Here is a 19,163-nt window from a genome sequence, read left to right as displayed (position 1 = left end):
AATGCTAGGGCAGAAGGCTGCCACCTCCAAAAGCTGGGGTAGTGGCCCTTGTTGCTTGGCCCAAGGGAATCTCTTTGGCCCAGACCACTGCTTCCGTGGTTCTGTCCTTGAATTCACTTTATTCCTCATTTCATTCGGACTCTGTCCCTTTCAGTCCAAGCTGACAGTGCTTCTACTCATAGAAAATTCTCAAAAATCTTATCAGTTTTGCATGCAGTTCAAGGAGGAGGGGAGTGGCGTCCAAGCCATCAGACAAAAAGAACTTCCCCAGATCCTGCCCAAATAAATGCATCTCCAATCCTGAATTCCTCTGGGATGGCTGACTGGATCCGTGAGTCATAAACCTAATCTCTTTAGCCAGCGTGGTTCAAACACACCCTCACATGGGCCCATTCTCTGGGAGCTCACCTCCCCGGAATGGGGAGGGCCCCGAGAGTGTTATTTCTGGCCCTAGCCTCAGAGCACCCTATACGGATAGATGGAGAATTTTCCAGATCATCAATTACTGGTTCCTTTGTGCTTAATTGATCTCTTTCTTTCTCATTTTACTAAAAGCGGCAAAGAGAAACCCGGCCACATCCCCCATGCTTAGCTTGGAAATTTCTTTAGGTAAATATTCAAATTCATCTCTTGCACGTTCTTCCTTCCACTGACATCAGAAACAATTTTACCAAGTTCTCTGCCACTTTATAACAAGGATCACCTTTCCTCCATAATTTCCTTCTAAGGTCTCATCAGAAACACCTTTAGGGTGCACAGGTGGCTCAAGTGGTAGAATGCTCACCTTTCATGTGGGAGACTCGGGTTCAATTCTCAGACCATGCACTACACCCCTCAAGAAAAAAAAAAACACAAAACAAAACCCTCTTCTTAGGGCGGTGTGATGGTGGCTAAGCAGGTAGAATTCTTGCCTGCCATGCTGAAGACCCAAGTTCGATTCCCAGTGCCTGCCAATGCAAAAAAAGAAAAATGTAAAGAAATACCTGTAACATTGGTATTTCCACCAGCATTCTGTTCATGTCAATGCATGTATTCTCTTAGGTGATAGAAACTTTCTTTACAGTTCTCACTTATTTTTGAGCTCCCACTAGAAATGCTTTTAATATCCATATCTGTTCTGACAGTCCCTTCCAATCAATGTAGGCTTATTCTATCAAGTTCCTTAAAATGTTCCCAGCCTCTAACCATTGCTTCCACATTTTTAGTTATTTGTCACAGCAGCACCCACTCCAGTAACCCGTCTTAGTTTGCCGGGGCTGCTATGATAAATACCACATCATAGTTAGGTTAGATTGGCCTAATTAACAAGCATTTATGGTCTCATGGTTAAGAGTCTAAAATCACAATGTCAGCAAAGCCATGCTTTCTCCCAGAGTCGGTAGCCTTCTGGGATGGCTGCCCTCCATCACTGCAGGGCTGTCTTTCCTTGCTGGCTTCTTTTGACTTCTGGCTTCTATGGACTGAACACAACCAAATTTCCTCCCTTTATAAGGCTTCCAGATATACAAAAGAAGCCCCCTCCCGCATTCAGTCTGGCTGATCTTGACCAATAATAACAGCTTCAAAGGTCCTGTTTACAGATTGGTTCACACCCACAGGAATGCAGATTAAGATTTGAACTTGTCTTTTGTGGGGTCACATGATTTTTAATTTTCAACAGTGGAGAAACACACTGTGGGCTGTCTGGGAACCTCAGTGTGGCTGGACCCCAAAATCCAGATGGGCAGTGGGGGTGGGGGGGGGTGGGGGAAGAAGCCTGGAGAGGTCAGCAGGGGCTGGGGTAGAGGCCCTAAAAGCCAGGTGCAGAGCTTAGAGTTTTTCCTGTGCTTTGGGAGCTATGAAGAGTTTCAAGTAGGAGGGGAACGTGGCTGTGCTGAGTCTCTTCAGAATTCCCGAAGACCCCAAACCACGTCTTCCCCCAACATGGTTCCCCTCCCTGTGGCCCCCTGAGACAGCTCAGGGAAGTCTGGGTGGCTGCTTTCCTCTAGGTGGTTGTTCCCAGCAGGAGAAGACTGGCCTGGGTGGAGTCGGGGAGGTTGGAAGAGCTACAGAAAGGGAGAGAATGCCAACAAGGGTAGGAGCCAAGGGGGCAGCAGCGTTCCCAGGTGGGCACTCACCCTGGCCCTCAGCCCTCCCAAGGTCTCTGCACCCCCATGTCCTCAGCAGCCCAGTGCAAGCTCAGCTTCTCAGGAAGAAGTAGGAGGGCTACCCTAGTCGTTCTCCTCTTGGACCCAAGAGCAGACCCCTGAAGGAGGTAAACCTGCCAGACTGTCAGAGAACAAGGGAACGGAAAGTGCTTGGGCACTTCCTGTGCATGAGCTCCCAGAGCTCTTCCCAGAATGCTTAGCCCTGGTTTACAGAGGAAGAAATGAGACTACAGAGGTTTACTGATCTGCCCACGGTCACACTGCTAGGAAGTGGCAGCGCCAGGATTCCAACCCCCACGGGCTTCCCTGCTTTGTATCTCCACCGAGCCTAGTCCTGTGCAAGGGAGAGGCAGGGTGGGAGTGGGGGACTGTGTCAGAGATGCAAGGGGCCTGGCGTCTCCACTCACCTTGCCCCCTCATTTCATAGACGGGCAAACCAAGACTCAGGAGGGGCCAAACTGGCAGGTGCTGATCAAGGGGAAAAGGAGATCAGCGTATCAGGAAAGCAGAGGGGGCTGCTGGGAGGAGGCAGCCCTGGGGCAGGTGCAGGTAGCAGAGGAGGATCCCAACAGGGAGAAGAGAGTGGAGAGAAATAGGATTTAGTGAGAGCAATAGTGCCTCAGCAAGAGAAACAGCATGATGACCAAAGGTGCAGAGGTGGGAATGAATCTCATACGTTCCCCACACCCCAAACTGATGCTTGTGGTTAGGGAATAACTGGACAGACTGGCTGTGGACATGGGGAAGGGGCTTTATCCGAGAGCAGGGCTCCAGGACCTTCACACTGTTGACCTTTAGGGCTGGGTAATTCTTTGCTGAGTGGGGGCCAGGGGTGGGGTAGGGGAGGCTGTCCTGGGCCCTGTAGGATGTTTAGCAGCGTCCCTGGCCTCCACCCATCACATGCCAGTAGTACCCACCCCCCAGTCAAAAATGTCTCCAGACATTGTCAAATGTCCCCTGGGAACAGACTCAGCCCTGGTTAAGAACTGCCATCCTATAGTTAAGAACCGCTGTCCTATAGTATGCAGGAGACACGGGAGGGATTTGAGCAGGGGGTGACAGGGTCCAAACCTGCAGCTAAAAATGGCCTGTGCTCCAGCCCCCCCCCCCCCCGCCCCCAATACTCACTCCCCATCTTTCAGCTGACCAGGAGCTCATTAAGTGCAAAGAAAACCTCTGCCAACAGCGGGTGCAGGGCTGAGACCGGGCCACGTGGTGGAACAAAGGAGCCTGTGTTTGGGCATAGACCCCCTCCCCCATCACGGGCATGGGGGAGGTGGGAGCTGAGAAAGTCAGGCCTGCAGAGACTGTGGGGACTGGGGAAGGGGGTTGTCAGAGCCGGGATTCAGAGAGGAGGGGCTGGAAGAGGTGGCACCCAACCTTATACCTACCACCAACTAGGCCCTTGAAGAAACCCGAGTTTCTATTCACAAACAGACCATTTTTAGATGGGCTGAAATCACAGCTTCCTAGCCAGTCAGGATGGAGTTTCAAACTCTTCCTGACCTACGATCTGGGGGTGGCAGGGTCAGGGGCCACCTTCCAGACCAGAGGCCAGGCCCCGGATGGAGGGAATAGCCGGTCTTCCCTTCTTCCATTTTCTGTCCCTCTCAGAGGGAACAGGAGTTGGGTGAGTGTGTTACTGGAGTGTGGGGGCTGGGAGGGGTGGGCAGATGAGAGGGTGAAGGGGAGCCCCATTTTCACAGCCCATCCTGGCCCGGTAGGCAGCCAGATGAACTTCTAAAACTTCTACGGACTCCTGTGACCTTCAGGACCATTCCACAGTCACTGGACAGCCCTTCCAGGCAGCTGGAGACCTGCTCCCTGAGTCCTGGTCGGCTCATTTCTTACCTACCCCACCCCCACCTCCCCCAGTGCCCTCCCTGCCTTCCGCCTGCTCTAGGGACTGGTAACTTCTCAAACACCTGAGCTCTCCAGGCCTCTGTGGTTTCCCTCTCCTGAGCGTTAAGTGCCTGCCTCCCTCCCATTTGCACCCCACCCCCACCCCCACCTGGCCAACAAGGCAGGTTGGGTGTGCAGGATGGTCCCAGGTGGGCATTTATTTGCCCCCACAGCTCTTCAGGCACCACCGATCATTAACAGATCCCATCATGGTATAAAAAGCAGGGCTGCAGAAGTGTTGTTATCATTATTTGTCAAGTAATAGCAGAGAGTGGGTTCTACTGGCTGAGAGACCCCAGAAATGGAATAACTGAACCACTGAATGAACGCAAGAAAAATTGAAGTTCTCCCAGGGAATGGCTTTATGGACCTTACTTGGCCCATTTCTCTCAGCTGGGAGTCCACCCTGGCTACCCTGCTGGTCCTGTCCCTGCATTTTTCTGCAAACACTGGAGGTAGGATTCCATTTCGCCCCTAGATGACTTTGGGTGATAAAGAACTAACTTCAGCCTCCTTGAATTGAATCTTCTCTCCAGAACGTGCAACAAACCTGGAAATTGGAATTGCCCTAGAGCTGATTATTCTAGGAGGGCTCCTCCTGGCATTAAAACTAAATTAGATCAAGGTACCTCTGTTATTAGCAAAATAATTCCCTACGATTACAGAATACAGCCATGAATCCTGATGGCAGATGAACTTCAGGTGACTTACTTGAGACAAATAACTGTGCAAAAATCACAGCCTCATCTAATCGCTTCTCTATAGCGTCGCAGTCGGGTAATTATGCTAATGGTTATAAGAAATCACCTTTTGTGATCTGAGATTAGGAGGGCTTGAGACAGAAACGTGTGTGGCAGATAGTACCTGCTTTAAGCTAGAAAGGCTGGACACCGTGTTTGCTTCCATAAGGGGCCCTTACTGCAGAGCTGGTTTGGTACCTTGTCAACTGGGGAGAAGCCCTGTTACACCATCAGAATAACAGTGCCCTCATTATTCATCTCGTTTCAGGAGCATCTTAATTCAGGAAATTGAATTTGTCCAAGTTTCACTGTTGGGTATGGTAATTCGGAAAAGCAAGTTAAACTCAAAAGCTCAGGACCTTTGGGTTGATTCAATTCAGCAAATGAGCATTATTTGTGCCCACTGGGTGCCAGGCATTGCTCTACGAGGGGGTGGGTACATTCGAGAATGTGCCTGATGCTTTCTGAACACCGTTTCTCATCCCGTCAGCAACCTGATGGAGAGGCAGTACCACCCCCTTTTAGAGACAAGGAAAAGGAGGGGCTTGCCTGAGGTTCTACCACCACTATTTCCAGGCTTCCTGGAAGAGTGGACATGAAAGGGCATCGCCGGGTGTGGTAGGCAGAGGGAACAGCTGGAGCAAAGAACCCAGAGGCAGGAGAATAAAGAGGAGTATTCAAGGATGGAAGATGGGAGAGGGTAAAGCTCAGCTATAGAGAGCCTCCACCAACCAATTGAGTGTTTGGACAATGGGGAACCACTGAAGATGTTTGAGCAAGGGAAGGATGAGATGGAATATGAGAAGTACCTTGGCTACATTGTGGGGGATAAGGGGGTAATGAGGTCTGCCCTGGGGCAGGGGCCAAGGGGCTGGAGAGAAACCCACCGGGAGAAGGGGTCAGGTGAGCAGTGAAAACCCAAGATTGGGTGTGCAGACTTACAAGGTGTGAGAGGTGGACAGGGTGGCAAAGTGGAGAGCATATGCCCGTCAACGTGGGCAGTCACTTCCCAGCATTAGCAGACCCTTGGCCTGCACACACATGGGCCCAGTATCCCAGAACCTCTTGTTTTTCTAGAAAATAGGAAATATGGAGTTTTATGAAACAGTCTCTTGAATTTTAAATGACCACTCATAACTATTTAAAACACCAGCTTGGCCAGTAAAACTTCTCAAGGCCCATAGGCAGGGTTTGCAACTTCTGTGCCCTCTGATCCTGAGGATGAAGTCCATGCTCCTCAGTATGACATTCAGGACTCTTGCCAACTGTCCAGCCTTGGGTCTTACCACTCCCTCCAGGGAGGGTGGCCAAATTTAGCAAGTAACTGAATTTCAGATAGATGATGAATAAATCCCACCCCCACCCCCTTTCCTATTGCTTATTTTTTAGTATAAGTATGTCCAAATACTGCATGGGGCATACTATTACTAAAAAGTTATTTTTTAAATGAAATTCACAGTTAACTGGACATCCTGTATTTGATCTGCATTTTAAGCCTACTCCCAGCCACCCTACATTGTCCTCCAGCTGTTTCCTTTGCCTGGTATGGCCTTCCCATGTGGGCACACAACCTGACAAACTCCTATCCACCCCTTGAGGCCCTGCACTCTTACCCACCTCCATGGTGGCATTTATCATGGTGATTACTTTCCTATGTAGTTGTTCAAATATCAACTCTTCCCTTCAGCAGCCAACCTTACCCTGTTGAATTTCCTACCCTTATCCCCACTCCAAGTTGCCTCCAACTACTGCTTCTGTCTCAGGATGAGCCTCCCCTCCTGAGAATTTTTCTGCTCCCTTGAGTATCGCTTACATCTCTCATTGGCAACTTCAAACTCACTCTTCCCTGGGTCATTCCCTCCTGCTGGGACACATTCCCAAGGGCTTCCATCATTCTCGGCACAGGTTGGGTTTGCCTGGAAACAGGCTCTTGGATGGATATCAGTGTGCAGGTGGTTTATCAGGGGATGCTCTTGGGACCTGCACCTGGAGAAGGGAAAGGATGGAAGCAAGATTGGGCAGAGGGAGAAGCCAAGCTGCAGCATGGCCTTGACACAGGTCTCAGCCCACCCTTTGAGGAAGAGGCGCTAGACCTGGGATGGCCTTCAGTACTGTCGTGAACAGTATCAAGGAGGCTGGGCCTTTATGTCTCTTGTGGAGCAGTCACTGGACGTAGGACACCCCAGGAAATGGGTGTGACCTTGGATCAGGGGACTCTCTTCAGCGGAGGTAACCCCCAAAGAGGACTGACACCCAGGGGGGTAGGTCCTTCATTCTTGAAAGGGGACCCACCACATCTACCACACCCCCCCAAACCAAACTACCAGCAACTATCCATCTCGTCTTACTTCTGACCTAACTCCTGCAAAGAGATGTCTGTCTTCTTGTCCTTACCTTCCAGTCACTGTCCTACCTGCTGCACTGGGACTTCTGTCCCACCCCAGAGGCCTCCAGCAAGTCCATTTTGCTTTGCCTTCTGGGACCCTCAGTGGCATGGGGCCTCAAGCATTACTCCCTCCTTCTTGGGGCTCTGCTGTATCAGCTTCGGAAAGTTCACCCTGCTTTGCTCCCCTGCCTCCCTCTCTGACTGTGCCTCCCAGGCTCCTCTGCAGCCTTCTCCTCCGCTTCTTTCCCTGGTCCTGGTGTTCCCCAGGTCCAGTCCTCAGCCATCTTCGCTATCCCCAGAATTCCTCCACTAGAGGCTTGATGCTCCAGCTACACCCGGAGGCCTTCAGTCGAGACTCCACTGAAGTTTGACTCCCATCTTTATATACCCTCTGGGCCTTCCCTCCTGGGGATCTACCAGCACCTCAAACTCAGCAGGTCCAAACCAAATGCCTCATCCTTACTCCCCACAGCAGCTTCCCTTTGCTCTCAGGACAGATGCAGGAGTCAGGGTAGAGCCTACAAAGCCACCCTGGCCTCACAAATCTTTGCACATCTCTCTCTGTGGGCCTCACTCTCCTCACCTACCTCTTCATCTGTTAACTCTGGCTCATGCATTCACTTCAATGCCCCTTCCTCTGGGAAGCCCTCTTTGGTTTCCCAGATGGAGTCAGGACTGCCTGTAATGCGCACACTTCCTTTCACAGAATTTGTCAAAACTGGAGGTAATTAAATACATGTAGAATTCTTTGTTTAATGTCTGTTTCCCCAGCCAGATTCCACTGGGGGATGGGGTTGGGGTTGTCTGGTCTGACATGCTCTCCCGGGTAACTCCAGCACCCAATGCAGTGCTTGGCACGTAGCAGAGGCTCTATAAATACATCTTGAATGACTGTATTAACTCATCCTCCACTGCTGCCCCAGAACGTCTTCAACCTCCTGCTGGCTTCATTTCTTTTCAACAACCAGTCCCAAGAACCAACCGTTTGCTCGGGGCAGACACTGGGGAGGGTGGGGGTGGGGGCAGCCTGAACTCCGCACTCCTCTCTCCCTTTCTCACCACCCACCAGCTCCTGCCCAATGGACTTCCATCTCTCTAACCCATTCTTCCTCCTCAGCCTGGTCCTCACTGCAGGTCCTCAACTTTCAAGGTTTGATGCTAATTTCCAACCTGTTTCCCTTAAATCTTTCCTCATCTGCACACAAAGGGAATTTTGTAAAACTCAAGAGCTGATCCCATCCCATCCCAGCTTAAGACCCCTCCCCCTATAGCTGTCCTAAAGTCCAAGCCCCTGGGCCTTTCTTTCAGGGCCCCTTGTGACCCAGCCCCGCCCCCTCTTCCCGCCTCACTCTCACCATCCCTCCCCTGGCACTTGATGCTCCAATAACCCCTGATTGTACTTGCCTGAGTGCACCAGGCTGTTTCAGGCCGCCACACTTGTGGAGGGGGGGGATTCTCGCTGGAAAACCCTTACTTCCGTCTTTGCCTGCTAGCTTTCCTCTCTCCCCCTTTAAGGTGTTCTTGGATGCCTTTCCTGGAAGCGCCCTCCTGCCCCCAGCCCATGGCAGGTACCTGTTGTGCTTGACACTGTCTGGTGAGCTCCTCCCGGGTGCACCCCAGAGTAGCCCGCGGCGGTTCAACATGGGCCCTGCTGGAATTGCTGACTGCTTCCCCCTATACACACACTGTCCTGCTCATCTGGGTTTCCAGCACCAAGCCCAGAGCCTGGCAGGAGATTTGGGGGGCACTGACAATAACTGAGGGACTCAGGGAGTCTGGGGAGAGCAGGGCTGGGCATGAGAGAAACCCTAGAGGCAGACTCAAAGCATTTCAGGGCTGATTAGACTTGGTGGTGCACCCCCACCCCCACCCTGCCCCAGAACAGGCCAGCGTTGGGAGCCTGAGCTACTGTCCCATCCAGTATTGTCTGATTCACCCTCCGTTCGTGCTAGGCACAGGCCATGTTCTTTCTGGGCATTTAATCCTCAAACACTTCAGAGCCACAAGCAAGGTCTGTGCATTTCTATTTATTCCCCATGACGCCACTGCCCAGCGTGCTGGATGGGAGGTTCTCTCTCCCCTGGTCCCTTTTCCCCTCTCCCTCCCCCACCACTTGTGTCATCGCAGCTCCTGGATCCCTGTGCTCCTGGGTCTTCAGCATTTGATGCCTCAATGGCAGTGGCTTTGAATCTCACTTCCATTGTCAAATTAAGGGTCCACTACTGAAATAAGTGATTAAGTAGTTTGTACGACTACATTGTATATAAGGATATGGTAGAGTGGTTTCAAAGCGCAGGATTTGGTGTCAAACAGACATGGGTTTGGGCCCAGACTCTGTCATTTACCTGCTGGATGAAACCGCAAGTTGTTTAAACTCTCTGAACCTTGGCTTTCTTGTCTGTCACATGCAAGTAGATTGTAATAGAACCTCTTCAGTGGTGGTGAGGAGAATTAAATGAGAACACACGTAAAGCACCTAGGAAAACACTCAAACCTGGGTATACATCAATGTGCATAGATGTGGAAATTTCTGGCAATTCAGTGTCCAACAGTGATGAATAGAGCCCCTGACTGGAGGTGTGCCAGCAGGGATAGACTCATTCATTCCACAAGTGCTCGCTGAGCATCTCCTAAGTGCTGGGGCCTTTGCTAGGGGTGGGAGGAAATCCAACAACGAGCAGAACAGGGCGTGATCCTTGCCCTCGGGATGCACAGCCCCATGATGGCGACCACTAATCCAGTGACCACATAAACATACAGTACCAACCTCGATCAATACCCCAGAAGAAAGTGACTGGGCCTGGACGTGCAGTTTGGGAGTTCAGGGAAGGCTTCCCCAAAGCAGTGAGATTTAAGCTGCCAATGGGAGAAATTAACTGGGCCAAGGAGGGGAGGGGACAGAGGAAAGTGCTCCAGAAAAGGGGACCTGGTAGGCGAAAGCAATGGTAAGGAGTTCGGCGTATTTGAAGACCAGGAAGTTGGCCGGGGCTGGAGATGGGGGTAGAGGTGAGTGGCAAAAAACGAGACTGAAGAGGTGGGCAGGGGTCAGATCATCCAGGGCCTGGGAGGCCATATGAGGGCAACAAGAAGCTATGAAAGCTTTTAAGCCAGGGTGCAAGTAATATGATCAGATCTGTGCTTTGAAAGCCTCATAAGGAGAACCAAAAGATGGGGCCCAACAGGCCAAGTGGATGCAGGGAACCAGCTGAGTTTTCAGTGAAGTCCAGCCAAGAGATGACAGTGCCTGTAATGGGCTGGACATAAACATGTGGGGATCACCAGTAGAAGCTGTAGGCCTGGATACAGTTTTAGTTGCCTGTGGAGAGAGTCTAGAACATTAAGAGGAACCCAGACAGTGTCAGCCTCCAATTTCTGCAGTCTAGTAGTATAAGATGAGTCATCCAAGGAGGGGAAGTAGTGACTACAAAACCAGGAGAAAGACTGGGCAAGTGTGGTGAGATGGCAGCTTAAGGGTGCAGACAGTTCCCACTGGAGTTAAGTATTGCCAAGAGGTCAGATGAGATGAAGATGGAAAAATAGCCTTTGGAGTTACCAACAAGGAGGTTATTGGTGGCCTTCTTACCTGCCTTGCATGGCTGTTTGCATGAGATGATGCGTCACCAATGCCAGAGTCCATGCCACCAGGATAATATTACATTGTCTGGTCAGATTTGGATCAAAGAGGATCAGCTCACTAGTTCAGAAAGTCTCATATGAACTCTTGAATCATATGGTGTTGTCCTTTTTCAGTGTCTATATAGCCCTGTCAACTTTATATATTTGCAATCTTGTATGTTGCCTTGATGGAAGCTCCCGACAAGTGGACATATGTGGATTATGCATATAGTGCAGACGATGCGTTTGGGAAACTGCCTCAGACACAACCCTGGGGAAGGTGCTGAGGGCTCTGTCGCCCCTACAGATGGAAGCTGGCAAGGAAAAGACGGGTCCAGATTGGGATCCCTGGGCTCCATGCAAGAACAGATTGGAGGGGCCAGAATGGACCTGGGAGACAGAGAGGAGAGCTTATAGTTGTGAAATGCTGCACAGTCCTTTACCCAGGGGTGGGACAAAGAACACTAACTCAGAGAATACTTCTGACTCTCTCCCCCATCTTCACCCCCCACCCCTACCTTCTGGTCCATGCTTTGTTAAGAACTGGAGAATCCTCCCTGGTGTTTTTTTATCAGCCTCCCACGTTCATAGTAACCCAACTAGGTTCCGTCCATCCTCCCCTGCAAACACTGTCCTCTTGGCCTATAATCACATAATTGCTACCTGTACCAGGAACCGGGCCATACATTTAACCTTTATTATCTCATTGAATCCTCACGATAACCTCTAGTCCCATCCTGATTGTGCAGACCCAGAAGCCAAGGCTAAGAGGAATGTAGTAGCATGCCCAACAGGCAAGTGACCCAGCCTGGATATGAACCCAGATCTTTCTGACCCTAAAGTTCACATTACTTCCCAAGAAAACACTCAGTGAAGGCAAGACAGTTAGTTTAGAAGGTGGTGGAGGTGCTTCCCTTCCAAGGTTTAGCATGGCTCCTTTGAGTTTCTGAGTACTTTGGTGCACTCTGCCTCTCTCTTCATTCAATAAACTTTCCTGAGGCCAGGCCCTGTGCTGGGTGCCAGGGCTGCAGTGGTGGCTCAGACAAGGATGGTGTTCTGGTTTGCCAGCTGCCAGAATGCAACATACCAGACACAGAATGGCTTTTAAAAGGGGAATTTAATAAGTTGCTAGTTTACAGTTCTAAGGCTGAGAAAATGTCCCAATTAAAACAAGTCTATAGAAATGTCCAATCAAAGGCATCCAGGGAAAGATAACTTGGTTCAAGGTTGGTGAAGTTCAGGGTTTCTCTCTCAGGTGGAAGGACACATGGTAAACACAGTCACAGTTTCTCTCTCAGCTGGAAGGACACATGGTGAACACGGTGTCATCTGCTAGCTTTCTCTCCTGGCTTCCTTTCACGAAGCTCCCCGGGAGGCAATTTCCTTCTTCATCTCCAAAGGTCGCTGGCTGATGGACTCTGCTTCTCGTGGCTATGTCATTCCACTCTGCTCTCTCTGAATCACTCTTTCTCCAAAATGTTTCCTCTTTTATAGGGCTTCAGAAACTAATCAAGACTCACCCAAATGGGTAGGGACATGCCTCTACCTAATCCATCTTAACAACCATTCTTGATTAAATCACATCTCCAGGGAGATGATCTAATTACAGTTTCAAACATACAATAATGAATAGGGATTAGAAGAAAGGCTGCCTTTATAAAATGGGATTAGGATTAAAACATGGCTTTTTGGGCGGGCCACGGTGGCTCAGCAGGCAAGAATGCTTGCCTGCCATACCAGAGGACCCGGGTTCGATTCCCAGTGCCTGCCCATGTTAAAAAACAAACAAACAAACAAAAAAAAAACATGGCTTTTCTCGGGTACATACAGCATTTCAAACCAGCACAGATGGTGATCTAGAGGGGCTCACAGTCTGCTCAGAGAAGAGATGGACCCATAACCCGGTGCAACAATTCAGAAGGTGATAAATATGGAAAGTGGGCTGGATGAGAGCTGTGGGAACTCTCTGCCTGGGAGAGAAATCTCCTAGGGGCTTACCATGGGTTGGACTGCCTGAGCTGGATCATAAAGGAACAGGCACTGGCCCAGCAGCAATGGGGGGGGGGGGGGCAGGCCATACAGAAAGAATAAGCAGTATGCACAAGGGCATGGAAGCCTACAGAGGTCGGAGGGCTCAAGGGACCTGGTTGTAGAGTGGTGCTTGGTGAGGATGAGGAAGGAGTCTCAGTTGGCTGGGACCAGGGTGTGAAAGACCCCAGTGGAGATGGGGGACTGGGCTCTTCAGGTCTTAAAGAGTTACTGAGCATCCCCATGGTCTAGGCTTTGTACTGAGCATGTCATAGACACAATGACCATGGACACAATGGACCCCGAGATTGGACTTGCTTGCTCATACCTTTAAAAGGGTTATGGAGTAAAGCAAGCACCTGTGTACCTACAACCCAGGTTAAGAAATGAAACCTTACCAACTCAGGCAAAGCCCCTTCCTACCACCCACCACATCTCCTTCTGCCCCCACCCTGCTGAGGGGTAAATAGTATATTTAAAATTTCTCCGAATTTCTTTATCCTTTCACCACATATGTGCATTCCTAGGCAATATATGATGTTATTTTGTTTTAACATGTTTTAAAAAGCTGTATGAATGACATCATGCAATTTGGTCTTCTTATGCAATTTGCTCCTCTCCTCCCATTTGAGATTCATAAGTCATGAGATTCCTTTGAAACATTCCTTTTCACTGCAGCTAGAATTTCACTGAAAGCTCTACACTTTATCCATTCTCCCTCTGATGGACATTGAGGCTGTTTTAGATTTTTCACTAGTATAAACCCTGTACAATGAGCATTCTCAGACCTTTTCCTTATGTACCTGCCAGAGGTTCTGTAGGGAGATACATCCCAGAAATGGAGTTGTTGGTGACGGGGGTATGTGTGTTGCCAAATTGTTTTCCAGAGTGGCTGTACCTGTTTCCCCTCTCACCGGGGGTTCACGAGAGTTCTTGGAGCTCCACATCTTCACCAATACTCCCTGTTGTTCCACGTCTTCATTTTTGCCAACCTGACAGGTGTGAAATGGCACTTTCCTGATGACTAGTGAGACTGAATATCCTTTCATCTGTTTATTGGCCATTCATTCATATTTCCTCTTCTGGGAACAGCCTCTTCATCATATATTTTCCCCATCTTTCCATTGCTTCTTTTACAAAACGATTTGTAGAAGGTCTTTTTATGTTTTGGATATTGTGTTGCAAATATCTTCTTTTGCTAAACAGAAGTTTTATGCTTTAATCAAATGTATCGATCTTTTTCTTGTTTGTGCTTTGGGGCCTTGTTTTAGAAATCTTTCCCTATTACGAGGCTTTCTGCATTTAAGTCTTTAAGTTCTCTGGAATTGATTTTTTATGGTAGGACGTGAGGTAGGGACTCCAATATGGACAGGCAATTGTCCTAGCACCATGTATAGAAAAAGCCACCCTTTCTCCACGGATCTGCAGTGCCACTGCTGTTGCATGTCCATACATGTATGGGTCTGTTTTGCAGCTGCTGTTCTAGTGCATTGGTCTATTTATCCACCCTTGCCCCATGGCTGCACTGTCTAGTTGTGCCCTTTTAGACCCCTCCTCGGCTCCCCTCCCTTGAATTAGAAGAGCTAGTGATTCCGAGAGAGCAGTCTTCATGTCGTTTTCACCTTTGCATCCCTCTAATCCCGCATTACCTGAACATCCAGGTAATTCTTTTATTTACAAAGGGCTTTCTCACAGACTATCTCTTGTGATCCTAAGACTCCCTTTTGCAGCAGAGGAAACCGAGGCACAGAGGTGAAATGACCTGCCAAGGTCACGCATCCACAAAGTTTGGATTAGAGGCTCTGCGGGATATGAAATCCAGCTTGTCCATCCACCCCACATTGTCCCCGGGTCTCGGAAAACTTACTGACTTCCCCGTTTTCCTGATATCAGATTTTCAGTCCTTCACTCCACCAGGAGCTCCTGAGTGATCACTGTGTGCCAGCTTCTACCAGGTGCTGGGGCCCAGTAGGGAGGGCGTCGCTTTAGGTGGGCATTTTATGCATTTTATGGGACACAGTCTGAAGTCTGGGGTTAGCGCGGCACGAGGAAAGCGAGGAGGATTTCAGAGTCAATGTAAAGAGTCCCATCTTGGGCGTGCACTTGGGGCCTAGGCTCTGCCTTCAGAGAGGACGCCGGCTTCCCCCTGGAATTAGAAGCTTCCGCCCGCCCTCCGCCTCGCGAGGCAGGAATGTGAAGGATCAACTTTCATTAGAGCTCGGGCTGCCGTTCCGGGGAGCTCCCGACGCAGGCCCTTCCCGAGAGGCCGAATTAACTGGTTCTGTCTGTCTGACTGGGAGAGTAGCTCTCTCTAAAAATAGCGTCCTGCCCAGCGCGACTTGCGGCCGGGTGGGTCCAAGGAGTCCGCGGAGTTCGGCACCTCTCTACCCGGGCCTGGCTCAGGACCGATCCCCGAGGCCCGGGCCGCGGTCACAGCGCTGGTCCCCCCAGGTGCCGCGCAGGGTGGAAGGCCCGCGGGCCGAGGCGGGGACTGGGCGGTCCGAGATGGGGGCCGGCGGCGCGGCCTCCCGCGCGCTCGCCTGGGCCTCGCTGCCCCTGCTGGGGCTTCCAGCCGGCGCGCTCTGCGAAGACAGGCTTTGCTGCCGAGGTAAGGTCGGGGGCCGCCTGCGGGAGGGCTGAGGGGCCTTTTTCGGACCCCCACCCTCACCCCAGGTCGGCGGCAGGGGGCGGGGGAGGCGAACGCGAACCCAGGTACCCGCACAGGGCTACTCTCGTACCAGGCGCCCTCTGCAAACTCTAGTTTGAAAAGATCGCGGTTCCACCACCGTGGTCCATGAAGCGTTCCCTTCCTTCTGGTCTCAGTATTCCTCTCTGGAAAATGGAACCATAAAACCGTCAAGGCATAATATTTGTTATGCCCCCAGGACAAGTTGGGGAACTCTCCGAAGCCGATCGCAAGCGTACCGGAGAAGTTTGCCGTAGTCCGGATGGGGTCCTCTGGCGTTTATGTTACGGGGAGGGTTGCACGAACCCGCTCCCCCGGATAAAGCCGCGGTTTTATCTTGAAACTCTCGGGAGTTGGGGACCAAGCGCAGTCCCGGGGCGCGCAGGGTCCGCTCCGGGCAGGGTAGCTGAGACTGCCGGCACGCTCCACCCGGCCTGGATGCCCGGCCAAAGCCAGGACGGGGGCGTGGGCCCGGGGAGGAGGGAGGCGGGTCCGGCCCAGTCCGGGCGGGGCGGACTGGGGGCGGTGGGGTCGATTGGCCAAACAGGTGCGCCCCCGCCCTTCCCTGTCACGGTCCCCGCCTTCTCTCGGTCCGCGCCGGCGGGCGGAGCTGCAGGCGGCGGGGCCTGCGATTGGCCGGGCCGGGCTGGCCGGGCTGCCGGCTGAGCCTGCGAGCCGAAGCGCGATCGCGCGGGGGCAAGCGCGGGGCCGGCCCGAGCGCGCGCTCCTGCGGGGTCCACCACCCTCCCGGCCCGCTCGGCTCGGCCGGGCTGGAGCCACGGAAACTTTCCTGCCGCCGCCCATCCCTCCGCCACCCGGTGACCCCGCCACCTGGCAATCGGGCCCTGGGCCGCTTGGGCTCCGGCGCCTTTGGGATGGCCGTGTCGGGCTACCCGGGCAGCGCGTAGAGGTAAGAAATAGGGCCCCCGGGTCGGGGTGAGGGGGCCCAGGGGATTTGCAGGGGTCCGAGATTCGAGAGGATCTGGGGGACCTAATGGCAGATTTTGGGGTACGGCACTTGGGAGTGGGTCACAATTTTGCTTTACTTACCCTTCTTCCACCGTGCAGCCCCTCCCCCTCCCGCAAGAATCCTGGCGCAATCAGCGGACGCCTTCAACTTTCCTGCGTGCCTTGTCTTGAGGTCCGACCGCGGGTGCGGAGAGCCTATGCTGTGTCCAGGGCTTTGAGAGAGGACAGGGCGAGGTGTCACAGTGAAGGCAGTCGCTGATGGGCCCCGGGGGAAGTTGGGGAGGAGGATTTCTTCAGCACCTCCATCCTCAAGGCTGCCAGCGGTCTCCCCAAACTTGGGACCCTCCTCAGCTCCACCCTGGGGGTTGGTGAGCCAGGCACCGCGCCTCTCTGCCCAGAACCAGGCACCCCGGGGCACCCAAATTTTGGGCATCTTTTGTTCAACTTGTAGCCAGTCCTCAGTTATCCCTCATTGAAGCAAGGTCTCTTTCTGGTTTTCATGGACTGCCCTAACGCCCCCCCCCCCCCCCACCCGCCGACCTTCCATCCCATGAAAGCACTATGAGTTGAGTAAAATGGAAACTGGGACCAAGGCACTGCAGGCTCAGATTCCCAGCCTGTTGGGAATGATGGCCAGGTTTTCTGATTTCGGGATGGTCTACTTTTTTTCCAACTATCTGGTGTGAGTTAGATGGAAACTTCTCCTCTTCCCTTTCTCTGCCTCCTTCTGCTATTTAGAGTTTAATTTGTCTTAATTTTGATTTTGGGTGGATGGGGCGGGTAGTTTGTTCGTGATGACAAACTTTTTAACGTCATTCCCCCTTTGATGTCAAAACTAACCCCCTTTCTGTGTTTTCTTATCTTAAGGCAGCACACCTCTGAACTAACGAACAGACAAAACATTCATCTCTGGAGTTCAGAGAACTTGGTTTCAATCCTCAGTCTTGCAGCTCACTAGCCATATGTCTTTGGGGAGGTGTCCTAACCTTTCTGAGTTCAAAGGTTCCACTTCACATAGGTGTGGTGAGGATTTTGTCTGGTAAAATGTGGAAGGCGCCTTGGCACAGCACCTGGCTCACAGGACAGCCCACAGTCATGGAGTGCTGGTATGAATTTGGAGCTTGGACTGTCTTGCTGCCTGAGGGTCCAGCCCTGTTTTGCCTCAGTTCACCCCCCTCTCTAAAGTTGGTGCAGACCAGCCTCCCGTAACATTTTGAGAAAAGTGCATAGGTGCACACACCCACTGGGGCCTAAGACGTCAGTGGGTTTGTAGACTCCAGATTTAAGATATAAATATTCAGAAAGGTTTTCTGTCAACTGCTAACCTCTCTCCACCTTTTTTGGATACTTGAAGTTTAAAAGACTGTAAATATCAGAAGGTGAATGTTAACTTATTCACCAATGTGAGGGGCCCATAGAACCTGACCCCAAAACACCATCAAGATCATCTAGGTCACACAAACCCACACACACACACTCACCATCTTTCCTTCCCTTGTGCTGCATCCCTACCTGGTGAACATCTAAACTTTTTTACTGGGATCTTCCAGTGACAGTCAGCTCACTCCCTGTTGGGCAGTTGGTTTCATGACTGGGTAACTCCACTGTGTTAAATAATTCTTGTTCGGTGGGAAAAGCTGTGTCCCTTTTATTTCTACCCTCTGGTTCTTGTACAAGACTTCAAGCATCTCTTATTGGTTTAGTTATTCACTGTGGTCCCCTGGTGCCTGGCATTCTGTTCCTATTTTGGGGCATTTAAAACATAACTGAGTTTCATGGTGATCATAGCGCTGTTTATTGAGTGCTTATTTTGTGCCAGGCTGTGTGCTGAGGGCTTTACCCATATTATTTCCTTGGGTCCTTAAGACAACTTCATGAGGCTGATTCTTGTCTTATCCTCAATTTACATGTGAAGAAACAGGTTTAGAGAGGTCGAGGGAGTTACCTGGGGGGCTGGGCTGAACCCCGAATCCAGCATGTCTTCAGAGCTCCTGCTTCTGTTACTCTGGTTAGAAGTGCATGCATGCCCACATAGGTGTATGTGTGTATGCCTGAGCTTGTTGCAGGTGCTGGTAATGCTTTTATCACAATCACTTGGGTACCTGTTAAAATGTACTTTCCTCATCTCTATTCCAAACCTAGGAACCAGCGCTTTTAGAAACTCCCAGGCCATTCTCAGTTTGAAAACCACATTTCTCAGGGTTTGAGAACCACATCTCCAAAGTAACCTTAAGGAGAGAATATAGGATATGGGTTTGCAGGAGATGTGCTCTCAAGCCTTAGCCTCACTCTTGGGCCAGTTGTTTTTCTTTTCTGAGGCATTCTTCCTCTTGCAGGATGATTGTGATGGACCAGCAAGCTGTGGTCTGTGAATGGGCTGTGGATGCCAGGGGTTATCGGTGAAAAGAGGAGCCCTGGTGAGGCCTCTCCTGCCACAGGTAGATCCTAGATTTAAAATAGACCCTCTCACTGCACATGGGACAGGCCTGGAGCTCCGAGGGAGCCACCCACCCCCCACACCCCCTCACCTGGCAGGCCCATCCTGTTACCTAGAGGGATTAGTATACCTTGGATGAGACTTTGTACTCAGGTTTCTTAGCCAGTTTGATGGGGACCCTTGAGGGTTGGGGAGCCACTCCCGCCCCACAGCTACACCTTCCGCCATCACCTACCTTCCCAGCCAGGAAAAG

General features: G+C 51.3%; 1 protein-coding gene across 5 annotated transcripts in view; it reads left to right on the top strand.

Annotated features, from left to right (window-relative positions):
* Positions 1-19,163, top strand: part of DAB2IP (DAB2 interacting protein) — a 188,795-nt gene that overhangs the window by 11,115 nt on the left and 158,517 nt on the right. Inside the window, exon 2 of one of the 5 annotated variants that reach the window (XM_077143121.1) lies at positions 18,810-18,911. The exons of 1 other annotated variant lie outside the window; for it this stretch is intronic. In XM_077143121.1, coding sequence (XP_076999236.1) covers positions 18,857-18,911 — 55 coding nt within the window. In that variant the 5' untranslated portion in view covers positions 18,810-18,856. Of the gene's footprint in view, positions 1-17,749; positions 18,912-19,163 lie in introns of those variants that run through there. 3 more of the 5 variants (XM_077143139.1, XM_077143148.1, XM_077143155.1) reach the window with 3 other exon arrangements.

This window comes from Tamandua tetradactyla, chromosome 2 (assembly GCF_023851605.1).
Source record: "Tamandua tetradactyla isolate mTamTet1 chromosome 2, mTamTet1.pri, whole genome shotgun sequence".
In the NCBI taxonomy this organism is placed as follows: domain Eukaryota; kingdom Metazoa; phylum Chordata; class Mammalia; order Pilosa; family Myrmecophagidae; genus Tamandua; species Tamandua tetradactyla.
Note: the sequence above shows the minus strand (reverse complement) of the source record. Positions and strands in the feature narration are given on the sequence as shown.